At 42.7% G+C, this 20608-nt stretch overlaps 3 protein-coding genes across 8 annotated transcripts in view; 1 reads left to right on the top strand and 2 right to left on the bottom strand.

Annotated features, from left to right (window-relative positions):
- Positions 1 to 352: 352 nt before the first annotated feature.
- LOC122622911 overlaps positions 353 to 20608 on the top strand; it is a 34942-nt gene continuing 14686 nt past the window's right edge. For 3 of the 6 annotated variants that reach the window (XM_043801647.1, XM_043801625.1, XM_043801636.1), the window contains exons 1-3: positions 359 to 811; positions 3404 to 4002; positions 4063 to 4588. In XM_043801647.1, the coding sequence (XP_043657582.1) occupies positions 727 to 811; positions 3404 to 4002; positions 4063 to 4588 (1210 nt within the window). In that variant the 5' untranslated portion in view covers positions 359 to 726. Of the gene's footprint in view, positions 812 to 3403; positions 4003 to 4062; positions 4589 to 12235; positions 13079 to 20608 lie in introns of those variants that run through there. The other 3 variants (XM_043801666.1, XM_043801658.1, XM_043801617.1) reach the window with 2 other exon arrangements.
- Positions 7704 to 8354, bottom strand: LOC122622949. The gene is made up of 3 exons (XM_043801772.1): positions 8160 to 8354; positions 7927 to 8091; positions 7704 to 7874 (listed from the first exon to the last, which is right to left on the bottom strand). The coding sequence occupies exons 1-3, from the start codon at positions 8352 to 8354 to the stop codon at positions 7704 to 7706; spliced, it is 531 nt and encodes a 176-aa protein (XP_043657707.1).
- Positions 8547 to 9255, bottom strand: LOC122622944. Its single transcript, XM_043801757.1, has 3 exons — positions 9061 to 9255; positions 8829 to 8996; positions 8547 to 8768 (listed from the first exon to the last, which is right to left on the bottom strand). The coding sequence occupies exons 1-3, from the start codon at positions 9253 to 9255 to the stop codon at positions 8598 to 8600; spliced, it is 534 nt and encodes a 177-aa protein (XP_043657692.1). The 3' UTR covers positions 8547 to 8597.

The following is a 20608-nucleotide window of genomic DNA, read 5'->3' as shown; positions in this document are numbered from 1 at the left end:
AAAAAATGACAAAACACAGACTTATAATTAAATTCGACATTTTCAAATTGGCGCCCTATATATTTTGAGTTGTCATCTTGACTTCTACACCAGTCACTGTTTAACCGATACACCGATAAATTTCAGCTTGGTGTGTTGCCAGATGGCCAGATATAGTTCAAGCTAATTTATATCGATAAAAAGACTGTAAGCTCGCTAATGTGACATTGTTTTTGATTTGTCAAAGTATTTTTTTTTACTTTTATGCACAGTTATCAATTTTAAAGCATACGAACTCAACGTCGTACAATATCGTGGGAGCTCGCCCTTTCCAACTTCTGGCAACTCTGCCGTCATATGTTTAACAGTTTGACATGCACACAGTTTTGGAGTAACTCAAAATATTTTCGCTATCGTTTTTTTTTAATAATTTCGTGTGTAAAACGGTGATATTATTGATTTTTGTTGCATTTTATCCATCGTCCAGCTGGAGCTCATCGAAAACCGCCAAGGGACTCCACGGCTTGCGCACAGGGAGGCAGTGAAAAAGTTTTGTTTACCTTTTTTCGATATCCCAGAGTTCTGCGATTTCGGTGCCACTGTGTGCGTGTGCGAGCGCCCTGTTACCTGTGTGTGTGTGTGCGAGCTGGTGTGCAAAAATGAAAATGCATTCTCAATAAAGCAAAATAAATGTGCCAACCGCTAAGAGAGTAGTGCATTCTAAAATTGGTTGTTAAAGCTGCGCACATGGAAAATGTGCCCGATATTTCCACCAGCGCTTCGTCCTCTTCTACTTCTACTTCTAATTCAACTTCCACACTGAAACTCCAAAGTAAGTTATCCCCAACTTCCCCCTTCCCCTCCCCCATCCACACCTCTTCTTGTACATACTTATATGTAAGTTATATCTGTGCTGTAGCCCCGTATCTCCCGATTTTGACCTGATAACCATGCTCTCCTCGATATTGGTTTTCCAATTAGTTTTTGTTTTGTTCAGTTTCGCTTTGCGTTGCGTTTTGTTTTCACGTTGTTGGGGGTTTCTTTGGGCCATTAACCCATTGGTGGCCGCTGTGCCTTGTTACGCCTTAACTGTCATTACTCAAATCTCAATAGTTTTTAAAGATGGGATTCTAGGAATGGAAATTCCTATAGACACAATCAGCTGTTATCAGGATTTTCAAACATAAGTATGGCAGCTCTGCTCGATTGGCGGGCTTAGAATTTTAATTGTATTAATAACAAACTCTTATTTGGTCTGAAATTTATGAGTGTAGATAAGATAAATAAAAGCATTCCTTTCCACAAACAAAACTAGTTGACGTAAATGTACACATACAAAGATTGTTTAAAAGATTGGAAAGTTGTCAGGAATAATCAAATCCATACACCATTCTAATAAATATAAGTAAAATGACTTCTAACCCGAAAAGCAAAGTAATGTCCAGACACTTAGCCCAATCAGTTGTAGACTGATAAAGACTATGAAATGATTGATATGAACTTCCCATTAAAAGATCTTGGGGCTTGCTCATCTTTGATTTGTTCTCACTCTTAACCCTTTGACGGCTATCTACGTGCAGAATCTATTGACATATTTATCGAACTCTTTCCCCAGCTGGCAAATCTAACGCTGTTTGATTTATGTTTCTAATAAAAATTCAATAGACTTGCAATTTGTCCAGCTACCCAGAAACTTTTGTTTCCCCCAGTTCCCAACTAAGCAAGTAGTGCAAAGCACGTGGAATACCACAGTGGGGTAATATACAAAAAATGTTGCTCAAAATCTTGTATCAAAATAAAAATAAAATCCCGCATTTTTTCCAAATATTTCAACCAAATTGTATTTGCCTATTTTAGAAATATTATGTTTTAACTGGTTTTAGTAGTATTTATTACTGAAAAAGAAATATATATGTGTATAAGCAAATGAATTTTAAATTATTACAAAACTCTTTTTTCGCTTCAAATTACTTGTATATGTATATATCCTGTATACATATTATATATTTTTTCTATTACTCCAATAAGAATTATCGAGCCCACTGTGACTGGTCCGTTGCACATCAAAAGCCGCGACGAACGCAAAAATATGCGAAGCTTCAGCCAAGAGTGTTTTATGTGTTACGCGGCTTCCTGATCCCCGAGTGCCCCGAATCCTGGGATCTCAGTGCTGTTGTGGCTGGTCTGCCATACATTACAATGAAGTATGTGCGCCCGAATGGATGGCCAGCCAACGACCAACGGCCAACAGCCAGTGGCCCCACCTATTCTATTCCGATCCTGGTCCAATTCAGGCGGTTTATTTTGCCTGGCGGCAGGCGACCTTTTCACACAGACACTCCAAAGAAGGCGAGGGGGCGCAGACACTTGTCCACTTGGGGTCAGATGGTCGCATGTGGCGCTTTCCCCTGCCCGCTTTTCCGCTTTTGCCCAAAACACAGGCGACTGAAGGCGGCGTCAACGGCTAATTATGACCCGCACGTTTTTGCGAAAACAAACACACATGGTTTGGGGGTGTGGGAACACAGGGAAGGGTGCTGGATGCAGGGGGTGGAGGAGGGAAAGGCAGGGAGAAGCAGGGGAGCTGGACAAGTGTTTAGGCTACATTTTGAAATGTTTCCGGCGCGCACTTTACGTTCCGTGTCGCCTTCAGCCTTGAGAGTCTATATTTGGCAACGCATGCCAGGGCAGAGACCCCCGCTTGCCTACACCCCTGAACCTACCCCATTACTTTCTCCTCCTTTCTTGGCTGAAAATTCGCTGTTTGTTTGTTGCACTTTTATTGCGTTTGTGCCGGGGCTCCTCGGCTAAGTAGTCCTTCGTCCCTGCCATAAACATGTCGTCTTTCGCTTGATTTAGCGTTTGGCTACCGCCCATCCTCCCCAATTGTTGGCCAACAAAATGGAGTGTCCGAGCCACTGACCGCTCTAGGCATACGCGGCGTATACGTAATGCTCGACGTCCCTTTCAGTTTATTTTTACGGGTGCTGGGAAAGTGCAACAATGGCAGCCACGCCTCCTGCTCTGTCACATGCGCTTCTAATGCAAAGCTTTCCAAATTCGATCAAGATGGAGTCATAAATCTTGCGCCGCTCATGAAGTTTCCATTGAATCTGCATACAATGGACTGTCCGCTTTTTGGGGCCACTCAAAATTGCTCAATTCAAGAAATCGAGAACAACACGCTACAGTTGCTCTTACTCCCAAAATGAACTATCACGCTGTTTAAATAAATATAAAAACATAAACAAGACTTTCTCGTTTGACATATGCGGAAGTTTAAGGATTTATCTTTAAATCAAATTTCTATTTGTATTGTTATACCTTGATATAATTTATTTACAGAATTCTAGGTCCCTGAACTGATTACCTCAGTCTATGGTGCAGAATTCTTTATTGATTTATTTTTCTTATTCCTTTCTAGGCCAAATCAACTCTAAAAATGTCCTGATCCGATCGCAGAGCAGTGGCAAGCTAAGCAGCAATGAAGCAAAATCAGCAAAGCAAACAGCAACAACCAGTACAACGACGACTTTGCGAGCGGCCAAGCTCAAGATCGGGGCCATGCAACAGCAGAAGCAGCAACATCAGCAGCAGCAGCAAAACCTGCAGCAGCATCAGGCCCCGAGCGGCGGCAACATCATCCTGCTGCGCGGCACTCGCAACGAGAATGGCCAGATCATCATCCAAAACAAGCAGGACATACTCAGCCTGCTCAGCGAGCAGCAGCAGCAGCAGGAGAAGAGCCACTCCTCCGCGGCCATCACGCTCAACCAACTGCCCACGGCCACAACGGTTGCTAGGAAGACCATTGTGCAGGGCTCAAGTGGAGCCAGCAGCAACAGCTCCACCATTTCCATTGTGGCCAACAGCAGCAACAAGGAGGCCAGCAGCAACACGATCCTCTTGCAAACCCCCATCAATGCCAGTCAGTTGGAGAGTGTTCTAAAGGCCCAGGAGCGTTCCAAGCAGGCCAACGCCACGCAACCCAAGATGGTGGAGAGGCCTTTTATGCTGAAGCATGTAAGAGTGTGCAGTGAGATTTGTGGTATATTTCGTTAACGTATTCAATCACTTTTACAGGCCACACGCAGCTTGAGTTCCGAGAGCAACTGCGACAGCAAGTCTCCCTTTGTGCTGCAAACATTGAAGCGTCTGGAGAAGTCTCAATCCATACTGGTCATACGCAACTCCACAGCGTCGTCCTCTGCAACTAACACTTCCATGGCCACTTCGCCACAAAATGGCAACGGTCTTGCCACCTCAAGTATTCTAAGCGTGACGCGCACCACGAAGGCGGCCAAAGGCGTGGCAGGAGCGCTTCACAAGCTCAAGGCAGTAGCAGCCACAACATCCTCGAGCGGGGGAGCCGCTTCAGCCGCAGCAACATCATCTACGGGCACCACCATTCTTAGGCTGGGAAAAAGCGCCACCACAGTGGCCATTAATGGAGGAAGCAAGCTAGAGGCAACGACGAGCACAACCACAGCGGTGCCAGCACCGGCGACCACGACAACATCAAATAAATTGTCCAACGCGGTGACAACCGAGCAGCAACAGCAACAGCAACAATCGACAACAACGCAAACGAATGTGCCACTTGGGAACGGTAAGTCTCGAGGATTTGGTATCACCGAATTTCAAATGCGGCGCATAAATTGCTGGCGGGGCTTTCGGCAGGTGTTGCAGCTGCAGCTGCATTTGCATCGGGACCGAAAAACAAAGCCTGACGCAGTCTCCTGGCTGAAGATTTTCCGGGCTTTTGTACCCCATCTTTGTAGTCTATTTAGAGGCGCTCTTTGGGCGGCTGACTTCTATTTCTGTTTAGTTTCGGAATTTTCGCTGATTTACCAGGAATTCGGCGAACGTGGCCTGCCTCACAATTATTCAATTAAATCGAGGAACGTCTTGACCGCCCCCTCGGGGGTTCAGCTGCACTCAGTCGTGAATCCCATTGATTTTAACACCCGAGTCAGTCCGCTGCTCCCTGGTGTCCGGTGCTTTGCTCTTGGCCGGGGCAAAACAAACAGCCAACAAGACACCCTGTTGTGTGTGTGCCGTCTTCATTAGCGCTGTGTGCGCTGAGTAACAAGTTACGAGTTATCAGAAAGTTTCCACCAGCTTCGGCAAGTGGAGGCCGGCTCAATGATTTCTTAAGGAACACAACAAAAAAAATGAAAACAAATCCATTCTTTTGGCGTAAAGTTTTCAAGACTTTCAATGATTCCAATTTGAGCCAATTGAAAGTTGCAACGCAACTTGGAAAATTATTTCGCTGTCTTTCGAAATGTATACTTGCTGAAAAGCCTATTTCAATATATTTAAATGATTTATGGCAGGTTGCCTTTTACTTTTTGATAGGAATACTATTGATCTAGAAAAATTATATCTATTAACTTTATAATTTCTGACACTAAGCTGAATTAAAGCTTATGAACTAGAAATGTAGTTATTATTCTTCCCCGACTAGCATTTTAGCCATTTCAACTAGTCCAACTACATTGACGACCCTGCATTTTGGCAGAGCTTAATAAATATCCAGTAAACTCCTTGGAGATCAAAGAAAGCAGATTAGCCAGTCGACAACTCGAAAGCAATGGCAATGGGAAACGGGCAATGGCAATGTGCTGAGGTCCACAGAAAAGAGGGCATTCGAAATATTCGTGGGGGAGCAGTGATGATTATTGCACTCGATACACGAGTGTCGTCTTGGCCGGCGATTCTGCTGACGGGCCAAAACGATGGGCAAAGTGTCTAAGTGATTTTTAAGCCTGATTCGAGTTATGGCCGAAGGCAACATCCCTTACTGTGGGGGTGTCGGGCTGTTGAGCTGTCGACATATTGCAAAGCTCAAGTATTGCTGATGTTTCAATTGCCGTTCGACTGTATGTAGGTATACATATGTATGTGCATACATCCGTGTTGAATGCAGACTTTTAGAAGATCCCTATCTGATTTGCAGTTAAACAAATGCAAAAGCAAAGCGGCCAAAAAAACACTGAACAGACGACTTTGCCCGCTTGCATTTTATTGATAAAACTTGTGCCGGCTCTGAATTTAAAATATTTTAATTTAGTTTGGCTTTAGTTTTTCGGCACCAGTTGTTGTTTCTCCTGTTATCCTATCATATTCGCCATGGCCATTAGCTAAAAGGCGGCCAACCTTCAAAAAAAGGAAAAAGGAAAAGAAAACTGAAATAAAGCCACGAAATTTGCCTTTCGTTGAGGTCTTCTATCACTTTTTTTTCGCCCGAAAGGCAAGCAAATTAAACAAATTACCCCCACACACATGTGGATCCGTGAGATACTTTTGCATGCAAGTCAAGTTGAAAAGAGGAGTTCTAAAAAATCACAAAAAGCGTTACAATTCGTTTTCCACTTTTTGTGCATTTTTCTTCAAAGATCCTTTTGGACGAGCCTTGTGTGCTTCATTATCATTATTTGAGTCCGTTTCTCTGTCTCTTTCCTTGAGCACATAATTGCCAAGAGAAATAAAAAAGTTGGCGCTTTGTTTTGCACAAAACTTTTGCATTTCCGTTGTTATGAAACTTGAGCGCGTCCAAAAAAAGGGAAAGATATGGCAGTGAGTGCCAGAAATGAGTGAAAAAAATTGGCCGAAAAAGAAAGAATAGGGCCGACAACAATCTTTTCGTGTGAGTTAAATTGCAAAATATGATGGCCGGCGCCTGGCACCACTTCACACAGGGCTGAAAACAAAAAGAAGAGGGGGCGAACCGGTGGGTTCCAGAAAGGTGTCGTCCTGTAGGTGGCTAATTAGATAACACTGGGCCTAATTTGACGCTGCCACGCCCTCCATACGCCCTTGCTTTTCACTTGTTTTTCCTTTGCGGACACACACAGAGGACACCTGGTTTGATTATTGTGTCAAAGTCCCTTGCCTGCCTCTTGTTTCATTGCTCTTTTGCCCAGTTTTAGTCCGTGTTTGCCATGCCCTGATTTGCTTTGGCCATTTGTGCCGCATTTCATTTAGAACTCTAATCACACATTATTTTCCCAAAATCGTTTTCCTTGTTTTCGGATGCTTATTCAAGCGAGACTGCAGTTTAGTTACAGTCTCTGACCTCACGTTTTTAATAGAGCAGTCACAGTTTATTACACCTAATAAAAAATATATTTTTAATACACTTAATAATAAAATGAAACAAACATAAACACATTTTTCAGAAGTGAGGGCGGGGCAATCCTTTACAACAAACTTGCGTAGCGTCTTCGTTTCTACAATCTGCATGCCTAATCTTAATCTTAACTTTCTACCCTTAATGGTTCCCGAGATCACAGAGTTCAAACAGGAAATGGACAAACGGACGGACAGACAATCTTGATTCCGCTTGTGATCCTGATCAAGAATATTTGTATATTCTCTTTAGGGTCATTCTGTCTGTAACATACTTTTCAATGTATATTGTGCATTCTTTTACTCTACGATTAGTGAGGTTGCTGTCGTAACGAAGAATGTCTCACAAGCTAATGGATATATTATTTAGAAACCATCTCCAGTTACTCACTTTTTTAAGAAGGTTGGGAACTTTTTTAAGCTTTAAGTATTTATTGTTAAAAAATGTAATGCCAACGTTTGTTAATCCACTGCTACATTCATTTGACTACTCGAAGCTATCGCATCTTGCAATAGTTATAATCTTAATCCAATCGCTGATTTAAGATAAAGTAGTCTGGTGTAAGCTGAACAATCTGAGGTTTGGTTACTCAGTGTTCTCTGTAATTTTGGTACTCGATGGATCCATTTATGGTCAAGGCGGCTTTATTCTTTACGATAAAGGTCAACTGCAGAGCGTATTCACCTGTCTCAATCGGAAAGCGATGGCGTACATTATTAATATCCAATTCGAAATTGTCACATGTTAATAGGTCGTTTTCCTGAAATACCAAAACTGTATAATCCCATCGTTAACCCATCTAGAAACAATACCTTCAGGGGACAAGAGTAGTTCATGGCAAGGTAAGGTCTTAGGTATGCATATGCAATACTCAGTATCAAGTTGTTGTTACGATCAAGAAAATCGCACAGGTTTGCTGTAAAATTATAGAGAAAGGGTCGCCAACCATTAGCTCTCTTGAAGAACTCTAAGCGAACCTACAAAATAAATGTATAGCATAAGACTTCAGAAAGATAAAAACAGATTTTAGGAATCCATAACTTACGAATAATTTACTAATGGACTGCTTCGTCTTGTATTGCACAGTGATTGAGTTCCTAAGCCGACTGATTGCCTTAAGTTTGCAAATCAAAATATCACCATAATCCTGGTCAAGCGCCGTACAGTGAAGACTCTTGAACTTGGCGTCAACCTCCATGGGGGTCAATACCAAGAGAGCAAAAAGCAGAGAAGCCAACATGGCTGGCCAAAAGTCAATAAAAAACTAATCTAGCTGAATAATACAGTCTGTAACATATGTAGAGTTGATGGATTTTTAATAATCCCCACCCCAATCTTTTATTGTCGTTAAAAACAGATATCGTGGTAAATACATTAAAAACATTTAATTAATATCCACTTATACACAATAACATACATGTATGTGCTGGTGTTACCTCTTTGGAAACATTATTCGGTTGTAGGAACTACATAGTTCTACGTCTTAGTGCTCTCGATAGTTGTAGTATTCTGCAGATCCATTGAGGGTCAGCGTGACTTTTCTCTGGACAATGAAGCTCAGCTGGAGAGCGTATTCCCCGGTTTCTATAGGAAATCGAACACGGAACTTTTCGATATCGAACTCGAGGTCGGTACACTTAATTAAATGATTTTTCTGAAACATAAAGTGGGATGGAGAACGGTTTTTGGTCTTCTGATACTAAAGCACATTTACCTTGAACGGGCAAGTGTAATTCGTAATTGGGATGTACGGTTTGAGATACTCGTATCCGAGGCTCACGATCATATTGTTTCTCTTAGATAGGAAGTCGCACAGATTAAACGAAATATTGTACAGAAAAGGACGCCAGCCGTTGGCTCGTTTAAAAAACTCCAAACGCATCTAATAATAAACACATAGATATCAACGTCGTGGAAAATGCAAAACGGGCAATGGTTTCACTAACATGGACATTATTGACGGTTCTTAACTGCCTGAATTGGATACTTATCGAGTTCCTGTACCGATTGATGGCCTTGATTTTGCACAGCAAAATTTCGCCATAGTTTCTGTCGTAGTTGGTACAGTGGAGACTCTTGAACTTGGCCTCCACCTGCAGAGGTGTCAGGAGCACCAGGACCAAGATCAGAACTGCTAACATGACTTCTAGATGACGAATGGAGTACTGAACTAGCGTGAAAATCGAGGCGCGATTATATCATATTGTAGTCGCCTGATTATATCAGATATATATCAGTCGTCGAATTCACTTAAATTGACCTTATAATCAACCTGTTAAATTGTCTGTTGAGCGAGACATAAAAATGAAACACAAAAGCGAACGCATATGATAATGAGCACACATATTCGCTAAGCAATTATTTTAGAGTAAGGAAACATTTACATGTTTACAGCTAAAAACAAGAGAGATCTTAACCTGATCAAAAATACATATACCTTATATTGTATGGTGGGAAAGGGTGGTGTTACATACTTTTCAAAGAATCTGAAAGTATACCCTTATACTCAACAAGTAACGTGTATAAAAAAAGAAGATTTCCCTTATCGGCAAACTAAATCCATTCACGTTCAGGGCAGTTTTAAGGAACATAAACTTTGAAATAATATTCAATGAAGTGAACCCCAATTTGTAATCGCCCATGATTCAGCTAAATTAAGTTGTTAAAATCTAAAATGTGTATTAGTCGAGCCCGTAAAAAAACTACAAATGGAAACAACGTTGTTAGATAAAAGCCGATTTTAATCATATTCTGATTTTATGATTACTTTGACAATTTAACCTCATGCTAACTTGTAAATTATTGTTAGGAAGGACTCGTATGATTCGAAATAGACCCATTTAATTTTCATCCTTCTCCGCCGAAATAGACACAAATAATTAGTAGAAGCAAAGGAATTTGTGAAGCGGATGAAATCGCTTATTATAATAATTATTTTCTAACAAGTTTTGGTCTGATTGGAATGTATTCGACTGACTAAATTTCTAATAACATAATCATTTAAAAATGTTATTACATTTACACCATTGTTAGTATGTTAATGTGCTTCACGTTTTACAGTTGACCCAATTTCAGAAAGGTTTCTAACTTTTTGAGCGCTTTGTCGCTTTCATTTTAAGCTAGAGTAATATTAGAATTCCTCCATGGAATATTTCTATCAATAGCCCAAATATTTGCCTAATATTAATTTCACTCTAAAATATATGTTTATAATGACAAATATATTAAATAAACCTCACGGATTGTGGCGTGTGTTGCAGGTGCGTCCGTGTCCATGTGGCATAGTTGCGCTTTAGGTTTGATTAAAAATTCCAGCGCCAACTTGACTGCCCACCGGAAGGTGTGCGAAGGCTTTCCAGGCACGTGCACATTCCTCACCTGCCCCTCCTCGGATTCACTTTTGTCGTGCTTCCTGGATTTTGTTATTGTTTTGGTTCCGCCGGGTCCTTTGGGGTAGGACCAAGTGGAGCCGACAACGAGCCGCTCCGTTTTAGGGGGGCGATGTTCGGCGGCAGGGGGTCAATCTATTGCGCAGGTCTCTAACGGTCGGGAACAACCCCTAAATATTGTTGTGCAATAGAAGTGTGTAGGTGCCTTTGGTGGACCAACCCACACAGCGCTTTGGCATTCCGCCGAAATTAGGCTAATGTCGTTCGTTAATGGCTTATTTACGGGATAGAAATCAGAGCATTTCAAACGTAAACTATGGTAAGCTTTGCCTAACGCATTGTGCATTGCTTCCAAGATAAGCTGCAGCTTGCAAGCTAAATATTTGGAGTGTTTTGCTGAAGACTCAGACCTTGCCTCCCACATGTTCGGTATTTTGGAGACCTATCCCCCGGTGCCACCCCTACTGAATCCATCATCTCGCTGACCCTCTCGCTCGCTCTTGCTTAGGCTTAAAGCTGCTGGCAGCCGACGAATCCGGGCCCAAATGAATGACTCGGCCCGAACAGCAGGACTCGGATCCTGTCGGCGAGCCGAATGTCCTTGCCTTCCACTGCCAGTTGTCAGTTGCCAGCGTTCAGCCGTGCGCTTTCAGTTTTCAGTTTTCAGACCTTGGCCAAGCGTGTCGGACGTGGCTTTCTCTTGGCCCTGCGCGAGAAACCAGATACGTTACGTACCGCTCTACGTACATCGCCATGCTTACGTGCGGATGGCTCATCCAGCATTTGGCCGTGCATCGGCATTAAGTGTCCACAGCGCAGAGTGGTTGATCTGGCAATAAGGTTCACACAAACATGATTTAATCGGGAGAGTTCGCTCGCGGAATCTTCCAATTTCCCTCAATTTGTTTATGTAATTTGTTTAAACTTCACTCAAGCCCCTTCGGCTCTGTTTGTTGTTTGCTTTTCGTTCTGGTTGTTGTTTCTTTCGATGTTGTGTGGTCAATTTAAATTGGTGTACTTAAGATCTCCGAACCATATATATGTATATCCCAATATGTGTTTTATGTGTACTTGATGTTTATTTATGTAGTGATTTATTGGTTGAATGCTGTTGTTAATTGGTGTTTTAATGCAAACAGACCTATTTGTATGGCATATATTTTAAGGAAAATTAAGATAAGAATTGTTTTTGATTAGCACCGGCTAAATGTGAATCACGAAATTCTTGGACCTTGCTTAGGGACACGAGACTAGAGCTTATCTGAGTCTAGTTTTCAGCTGGCAGCTGTCACTTGATAACCCGAATAAATATATACATTTTTTGAAATTGGCCAAGCTCAGTAGCGACTTAGGCAACTTGTTTAAGGTTGAACTTTTGGATCCCAGCTCGTCAGCATGGGAAAATAAAAACCAGTGTAAGAATTACGTTTGTGTAAGGTTACGTACATAAATATTTATCCATTTGCATAGTTGGTTCGGTTGTCCAGGAAATTTGTGAAATTTCAGTGCCGCTTGTTTTGAGATTTGTGTTGACACACGACTCGAGATGCACAGAAGGAGATGTCGAGATAGGCGGCCTACCTTATCAGCATCACGGAGTGACATTATCAACCCGAACTAAGCCTAAAATCTACTGCCCCTACTAATTTATGGCTGAGAAAAATATAATACAACTTACAAATTTAACGACAAAATTGTAGGAAATAATCCGCTACGGTCGGTCCATTCAGTCCACTCCCGTATCCCCAAGCGATCAGACGCTCAAGGCGGACCAAAAACAATATCCGGACATAAAGTATATACAGTATATAGTGTTATCAGTGATTAGTGATCAGTGATCGGTGACCAGTTAACTGTTAAGCTATGGCGGGCTACAGATCGCTGCCCTTGGCTCCGGTGGCAGCAACGGCGGCAGTGCAGCCGACGATGGGAGGAGTGCCGCCCACGATGGCCGCCTATGCCCACCACCAATCGATGACGGCCATGTCGAACAACGGTATTATCTATCAGTCGGCGGTGCACGCCTCCATTCACAGCCTCAATACGGTCCAGAGCCAGCACCGATCCTCAACCACCACCCATCATCACATTCTAGCCACGGCCACAGCAACGGCGACTGCAACAGCGGCGGCAGCAGCTGCATCAGCAACCGCTGCAGCGGCGGCAGCAGCAGTGGTGGCCCTTCCGACGGCAGCAGCCACAGCCGCAGCACCGCAGCAGCACGCGGGCTACGGTCAGCAGCAGCCGCAGCAGCACCTCCAGCAGCAGCAGCAGCAACATCTCGGCCAGCACCACCAGGCACACCCGCAGCAACTCGCGCAGCAGCAGCAGCAGCAACTGATGACCCAGCAGCAGCACTCTGTGGCGCAGCAGCAACACCACCACCTGCAGCAGCAGCAGCAACAGCATCTTCAGCAGCAGCAGCAGCACCACCACCACCATCACCACCACCATCATCAGCAGTTGTCGCTGCATCAGAACCACCTGTACTTCAGCGGTGCCAGTTTGGGTCACCACCATCACCATCGGCAGATCTTCAGTCATCTGCAGAGCGCTCTAATGCCTCTGAGTGTCAGTAAGTATGCCGCCTCAAGGCCTCCCAAAAGGGGCGTGGCAGGTCCTGTTCCGTTGGAGGGTTCGAAAAACAAGGTTGGAATATATCTGCAGCCTTGGTGGCTATTGAAGTTGGTAAAGAGGAATTAAAAAGAGTTCACTAAAAACTAAACAGTTATCTTTTGAAATCAAATGGAACTTTATTGAACTTTCAACTAAAAATGGACCAAAATATTTCCATGTGGCTCTGTGCGAATCTTCTTTACCAACTTGCAAGAACCATAAGTCTGAGGTGTTATTGGTGTCGCATGATCTGTCCTTTGTAGAGTGTTCTTACTATCGATGTTGTGCTTATTTATCATATTCATAACTAAGTATATCTGTGTGTGTGTGTTTCTGTATTACTCATGAATATGCCAAAATACGTATACCATTCTTATCTTAAATGTTGTTTCCGTGTATTCTTCTATGTTGTATAACGATTATCAAACTACGATTTAAATAACTATACTTGCAATATTATTACTAAACTATTTGTATTTTCTGAACTTTGCGTTTCCCATTTTCAAATGTGCTGTGACATATTCAAAGGATTTTAAATCTAACCCAACTGGACTTTAAACAACGTTTTCACCGCGATTTCGATTTTCACTTAAGTTACACCCCTTTGGGAAAACACACACTTGGGGGAACCGAGAACATGGATTTTAGCATTTTCTGAACATTTCATTAAATTTTATGTCATATCTTCCTGGGCAATAATTCGCACGCCATTCCAGAGACGCGTGCACGGGTGGCTCGCGCATATGTTGACAGGATCAGCCACACACGCTGGCACAAGGATTGTCTGCTACATGTCACTATGTTTTTTTTTTTTTTTTCTTTTAATACGTGTTTTTTTTGTTATTCTTAACACCTACAATCATGGCATGTCGGCCCCCACACCCCCACACCCCCGCCCTTGATAAGTCATACAAGTCATAAGGCAAGCGTCATGTAGTCATATGTTCACGGCCTTCTCCGTCCAGGCCGGGTATTATAAAGCTTTTTATTTCATTTATTTATTTATTTTTATTTTTCATTTATGCAAAAAAGTGTTATAAAACATGCCATAAGTAACCTTGATTAATTTCAAGAAGACTGTCGTCGATATGCCCAACTATGCGTGCGCCACGCTACGAGGAGGGCCGCATTGAAAATTGAGAGGTTGCTACCTAATAATTTAATTTTCGCGAAAAGCGGCAAAAATTTGCAAATGAAACCTATATGTTCTAAATAGGGAATTAATCACTCTACAACATGGACTAACACACTTACTAAACAAATTTCAACAATTTTTTAAAACTCTACTCAAAGTTGAAATTTTATTTTGAAAGTTGGACGATAACATCACTTGCTAAATATACAAATTGTTAAGTTTAAGCGCACAAACTAAGCAACATATTAGTAGAAACACATAGTACACACCTCAAGAATGAGTATTCATTTCAAATTTGACGGGTTTAGGCCTTGTGGTTCAAGAATGACCTACATGTGCTGTACGCCCGTAAAACCAGTTACAGTTACAGTTACCTATAACGAGGCTCGCACGCCTAAAACCTAAACTACAGACAATTGAAACAAAAGGCCGCCGAAAGAAGGCCCAAAGGAGAGGCTTTCACCTTTCGTTCCTTCCCCTCCCTTGCCCTCTCGCTGTGTGTGTGTGTGTGTGTGTGTGTTTATTGTGCGTGTGTGAGTGTGTGTAGGGAACAATGCAAAATATGCCCAACATTCGGCGTCTTTTTTCCATTCATTGCGATGGGCCCTCAGCTTTTGTGCTGGCTTAGTTTTTTGTCACCTCACCTGTCCCTTTTCCTTGTCTTTTGTTGCACAATGTGAAATATGTCAGCAATTGTTGCAACTTTCGTTGTTTTTCCAATGGTTTCTGTTATTGTTGTTGCCGTGTGGCCATTGTCACATTAGATTTTGTTGCTGCCCGGCGGCCGCTTAACTTTATTATTTTAACTTAATGGCGTTTTAAGTGTTTTTTATGAGATGGCAAAACAATGGCTCCGCCGAGGCACAAGTGTGGGTGTGGCAGCACTCGTTTGCAAGTAAACATTTCACACACCAACGCACACGCACACAGAGGCATTCCGTTTATGAGTAGCTTCATTATGCGCTTCATTTTTTGTAGCACACTTTTTGGGGTTGTGAAAAACCAACAAGTGCGCTGCTTTGTGCTCGTGTGGGTGGGGCCATTGTTGTTCCCAGTCAATTGGATTGTTTTTGTGACACCCAAGAGTTCGTTGTCTTCTTTGCGAACTTAACATCTTTAATAACACATGCCTCATTTAAAGCTCAATCTCAGTTCATGGCTTCGGAAAACATGCTGGAAATAGTTTTTCATTCTCAAACGAACTACATTTTTTACAAATTTACCTCAAATTATTTCATTTTGTACTTTTATCTCTTAAACAATTGTAATTGGGGAAGTTCAGAAAACGATTTTCCTAAAAACAGAACGTTTCTGGCCTTTAATGATTTGAGAAAACCAAAACTCAGGCGTCTCCTGCCTAATATATATGCATATGGCCAGGGGAGTGTGAAAAAGTCGTAAAAAAGTGGAAGAGCGGAGAGAGCTGGTGGAGCAAACTCGCAAGTTGACAAAATTTTTAATAAGCCACTTTGCTGTCCGCCTTTTGCATGCCAAAAAAAAGCCACCAAAGAAATCCAGAAGTTGGCAGCTGTCAGGAAACACACACATACCCCTGCATGTGGGGAGGACACTTTTGATGGTGTGTGTGCCGGCCATCCCGGGGCGCAATAAAAAATTCAAAACTCTCGCTCACATTCGGATTTGGTCAGAAGATCACGTACTCAATAAATATTACTCAAGCTTCGAATGCTCGCACACAGTTGGCTACACTTGTTATCCTTTCGGCCAAGACCTAATGTCCTGCTTTTATAGGTTTCCCTTTAATTTCGCTGCCAGCTGGTGGGCGTTTGGGCTGGGCCTTTGCTCATTTTTTCCCTTTGATGTGCGCCTATTAATTTCGAGTTTGTTCCCTTTCCGCGGCAGCAATTCAATTAGTTGTCCTTGGTTCAGGTCCTCTCCTGATCCGTCACGTAATATATTTGCTCATATTACTAAAAGCCACATAAATCGTGCCAAGGGCTTTGGATGAGCGCTTCTATTGCCCATTTAGCTCCAAGAGTTTGAAGCAGACTCAAAAGGACTTTAAATTGCAGCAGCTGTGTGTGTGTGTGCATGCGAGTCCTGTTTTTAGCCTGATCGATGGCCAAATGTTGACAAAACGCAGCCAGGTGGGGCCACTCCTTTTTGGGCATGTTTACAAGTGTCCTTCGTCGGGGCCGAAAAGTCGAAAAGTGTTTGCCAACGCCGAAATTCCAAGCAATTAAATCACTTTGATGCTAATTTGGATTAATATGTTGTTGCTGCTTCCGGTCTTGTGCCTATTCAATGGCAATTTGTTGCCTTTTCCAGGTAGCATCCCCACCTCTGTGTGCTTTCGATTAGAGGCCAAATAGATTTATTGAACAATGCATCCAACGTTGTTGCATGATGCTCCCAGCCTGGCCGCCGCCTATCCCCGTTCGTCCTGCGTTATTTATTTGGCTTATCGGTCGAAAGGGTTTCGCCTCCGGGCGGCAGGATGCGTTACCGAAAATTGTGCTACATTCGGTCGTTTGTTTTTGGTTAGACAAACAGTTTTTGCCACATTTCCCAGCTCTTTCCACTCGCTGTCTCTATTTGGCTTACAAACCATATTAATTTTGTTAGATAAATATTAGTTTTTAGCTCATCCGGCAGTGGAGGACGGTGGACTGACTGTGTGTCGATTTTATGTATTTTTAATGAACCATTGCCACTGCCATCACCGGAGGCCATGTGTTTTTGGGGTCCGGTTAGGCGGTGCCAATTTCATGGCACTTTAAATGTTTAATTTACAATTTATGCAAAAACAAAACACCGAAAATAGCCACATAGAAATAACATTCTTTTTATTCACCGGCAAGAGAAACGTATGTGTATCATGATAAATACCCGGCATTAAAATAAATTACACCTTTCTGGTGCCTCTGCACCTCTCGCTCCTTTAAAGGTATCTAGAAAAAATATTTTTAATATACTCACAGAAAGCGGAAAATTGGGGAAACTTATACAAACGTTGCATGCAAGCCGGAGATCCAAAAAAATGGGGAATGAATCCGGAAAAAATATGTGATATGAAGAGCCCCAATATTAATATAATTTGCAGGCAGCTTAACTGAGTGTCTCCCCTTTATCCTTTGCCCTCCTGTCGACGAATCAGACATCCAAGGGAGGCAGCCTTTTAGTTCACCTTTCCCGAAGTGCATTAAATTTATTCTTTCGCGGTTTCCACCGAGGCGTTTACACCAATAAGGGGATAACTACTCCTTGAAAAAAAACTGGCTTAAGGCAGAAGGCAACTACTATGTTGTAGTTCAAAACTAAAGGCACGTGTGGTTTTGTATATTGAAATGAATGTAACATTAAGTAAATTCCCTCTTTGAATTCACATCTTATAGAGCAGTCAACATTGAGGAATCGTAAATATCCATACAAAGAGCACTAAATCCTTAGACCTTACGGGGGGCAAGTAGTACGGAAAAGTAATGAAATCCGCACGTAATTGCATTGCCCGTAGACACAAAAGACGATTTGAGTTTGAGTTAGGACCTAACCCTCACTCCATTACTTACCATTACTAAGCAGTCCTCGGCGTACCCCCTTTGACCCAGCCGTAACTTGTAAATAATTTATAACATTTTTGCAAACTTTTGTTTGGCTCTGGCTGTGGCTTTGTTTTTCATATTTTCTGTTTAGATTTCATTCATTAATAGGACTTTTATGACTTTCAGACCTGCCCGTGTGGCCCCCATTTGTTGCATTTTTATGTTAATCGCTGTTGTGTTCAGTTTTGTTTTGCTTACCATGGACTGTGCAAATATTCCTCATTTGAGGTGAAATTGCATTTTGCTGCTGCTTTTGGGCTAATTATTGTTTGGCCCCGTCGCGCCTGACATGCATATTTGCTGTTATGTGTCTTTTAATTGCTGTTCTTGGGCGAAATATGCAAAACTGGATGAGAAATGTTTCCTTGTAATGCCACAGCGGCTCTGAGGAAAATGCAAAGCGAGTGTATGAGTGACTTAGTCGTTGCCGTTTGCCAAAATGTGATTTTTATCAACCGCAGCGTGTGGAGCAGTGTGTGTTTGCCTTGGGTTTGCTATCGCCATAAATCATCCGCACATCTGTCATTGTTGCGGACTTCGCCTGGGAAGAGACTTTCCAAGTGTGGTATCTGCTAAGCAGTGACGTTTCCTGGTATTCCTACTACTCAACTAAGTTTGGTGCTCCGGATTTTTGAGGAATATAATGGGTAATAAAATCTAAGCTGCGTACAGATAGGGCTATAAAAAGCGAATGTTTTCGAGATTACACTCAAAATCCATCTAGCGGTGATTACATTGATTACATTTATTTTATATTGGTCAAAGCAACTTTTGGCTATCTTATGAGTATTAATAAAGAAGGCATTTCGACTTGCACTTAAGCGATATCAAGTTGGCAACAACCTGAGCGAGTTCGTTGATGACAGGCGGACTGACATTGCTAGATCGACTCGACTGGTGATTCTGATCAAGAATATATGTACTTATAGATTAGTCTCGTTACATAGTTACATAGTTTTGAACCAACATGATATACCTCCTACTCTACTATTAACGGGTATAACTATACTGCAATGTATGATAATAATACCCTAACTATGATTAATAAACATCTTCTACCTAATCGTGTTGAGTTTACCGACCAGCCTCTGCCCAGCTTACACATAAGCAAATATTTGTGCCTGTTATCGTGAAAAACTTTTACTTGGCCTCACCCCTCGGCTATTTGCTCCAACCATGACGTCTGTTCTGGCCTTCTCTTCCACACACTCTATCTTCGACTATCTGTATTTATTATTGGTCTTTGTTTTCGCCGGGAACGTCATCATGCGTTATCTCCAAAATCCCTCCACAGCGATATTTATTTCCCCACTTCTGGTGCGATAAAGAATTGCGTAGACCAGACCTCTGCCACGGGCTCCAGTTGGCAGTCGCTGTGTAGCTATTTCCGAGACACTTTAATGGGTTTTAATTGTGGCTAGAGTGTGTGACTGAACAAAAGTAATTTCACACTCGCTGACTTTTCGGCGACGTCGGCGGCCACGAAAGTGCAAAACAATTTTTCTTTTGTATGTTTTATAGGGCCCAAACAAACTGCAACTGACCGACCACCACCCAGACATGCCTAGCTACCTGGTATTTTTTGGTGAGATATTTATTAGCCACAATTTGGCAGGCAGCTCAAATTGGCAGCTCTCGCGATTCACTCAGCCCACCTCGAGGTTCATAGGGGGGTTCATAAAACGGAAATTTATTATTTATTTCAACTCTTTTGTGCTATTTGCCGTGTCAATTCTGGGGACATGGCCCATGGACATCCGCCCATTTATCCATTCACCCTCCCCAGAGCTCGCCGGCTGCTGTTTAAATTCCTCGGCCAAATTATGAGAAAATCTTGTGTACCAAAGCGCATTTGTCACAATTAAGCGGCGGTTAAAACTGCGAGGGGTTGGTTACCTGTGTGCTCCCCCCCGTTAAAGTTGTAATAATGCAAAACCGAAAAAGCCGAAAAGAAGGAAAAACGATGGGGGGCAACTTCTGCCACGTTGACGTTGCCATCGACATTGGCGACATGGGACCGAGGTCCTCTCACCTGCGGTTTGCCTTCTTTTTTGGCAGTCCCGGCTGCTGGGCCTTCGTTTTTTGGCCCAGCTCCTTTTGCTTTTTGTGGCAGTCTATTATGATGGCGGGCAACGTCAGTTTTTGAAGCTCTTCGCCATGAAATATGCAGAGAGCAGTTAAAAAACTTTTTATTTGTATTAATCAAACAGAGTTATTCCTTCCTCCCCCCGAACAGCCCGCACTTTTGACAACAATGGCAGCAACTGCATTATAAATAGGTGCAAGGACTGTCTGGAAAGGGGGCAAGGGGGCAAGGGAGCAAGGTGCTGTGATTGTTTCGACATTTTTGACAATTATCGCTCGAGCATTTTTCAATGGCCTCTCGCTGGCTTGGGGTGGGCCTGAGCCCAAGGCAGCGATGACAAATTAGTTTGGCCATAAAACTGGAGAGTGCGATCAAAGCAAACAGTTTGTCGCCGGTCCAACCCACTGCCCCCCGGGTTACCGTCTGCTCCTCGAAGCGTGTGTCCTCTGCCAAAACGTGCGCCATATAAAAATCGCATAAACAACTTCAGCTGGCACTACAACAACGCCCTGAAAAAGTAACTACATCAACGTCATCATTGTGACCAAAGCGTGACGAGGGGCCGGGAGAATCCTTGGTTCGTCAGGGATGCGTGCGTGATTTTAAAGGATTTCCAGCAAAGGCATTCGAGGGTTTTGCAATACTCCTTGATTGGTGTGTTAGTCGATATGATAAGAGAGCCACAGCAGATTTTCAGTTATGCGT

Source organism: Drosophila teissieri, chromosome 2L (assembly GCF_016746235.2).
Source record: "Drosophila teissieri strain GT53w chromosome 2L, Prin_Dtei_1.1, whole genome shotgun sequence".
Classification (NCBI taxonomy): Eukaryota; Metazoa; Arthropoda; class Insecta; order Diptera; family Drosophilidae; genus Drosophila; species Drosophila teissieri.
Note: the sequence above shows the minus strand (reverse complement) of the source record. Positions and strands in the feature narration are given on the sequence as shown.

Excerpts from the sequence above, each read along its gene's own strand:
- LOC122622944 (XM_043801757.1), bottom strand. The coding sequence starts at position 9,255 with ATGTTAGCAGTTCTGATCTTGGTCCTGGTGCTCCTGACACCTCTGCAG. Across the intron at positions 8,997-9,060 it reads GAACCGTCAATAATGTCCAT|ATGCGTTTGGAGTTTTTTAA; the intron begins GTTAGTGAAACC and ends GTTTATTATTAG. Across the intron at positions 8,769-8,828 it reads ATTACACTTGCCCGTTCAAG|AAAAATCATTTAATTAAGTG; the intron begins GTAAATGTGCTT and ends TTTATGTTTCAG.
- LOC122622949 (XM_043801772.1), bottom strand. The coding sequence starts at position 8,354 with ATGTTGGCTTCTCTGCTTTTTGCTCTCTTGGTATTGACCCCCATGGAG. Across the intron at positions 8,092-8,159 it reads AGTCCATTAGTAAATTATTC|GTTCGCTTAGAGTTCTTCAA; the intron begins GTAAGTTATGGA and ends TTTATTTTGTAG. Across the intron at positions 7,875-7,926 it reads ACTACTCTTGTCCCCTGAAG|GAAAACGACCTATTAACATG; the intron begins GTATTGTTTCTA and ends TTGGTATTTCAG.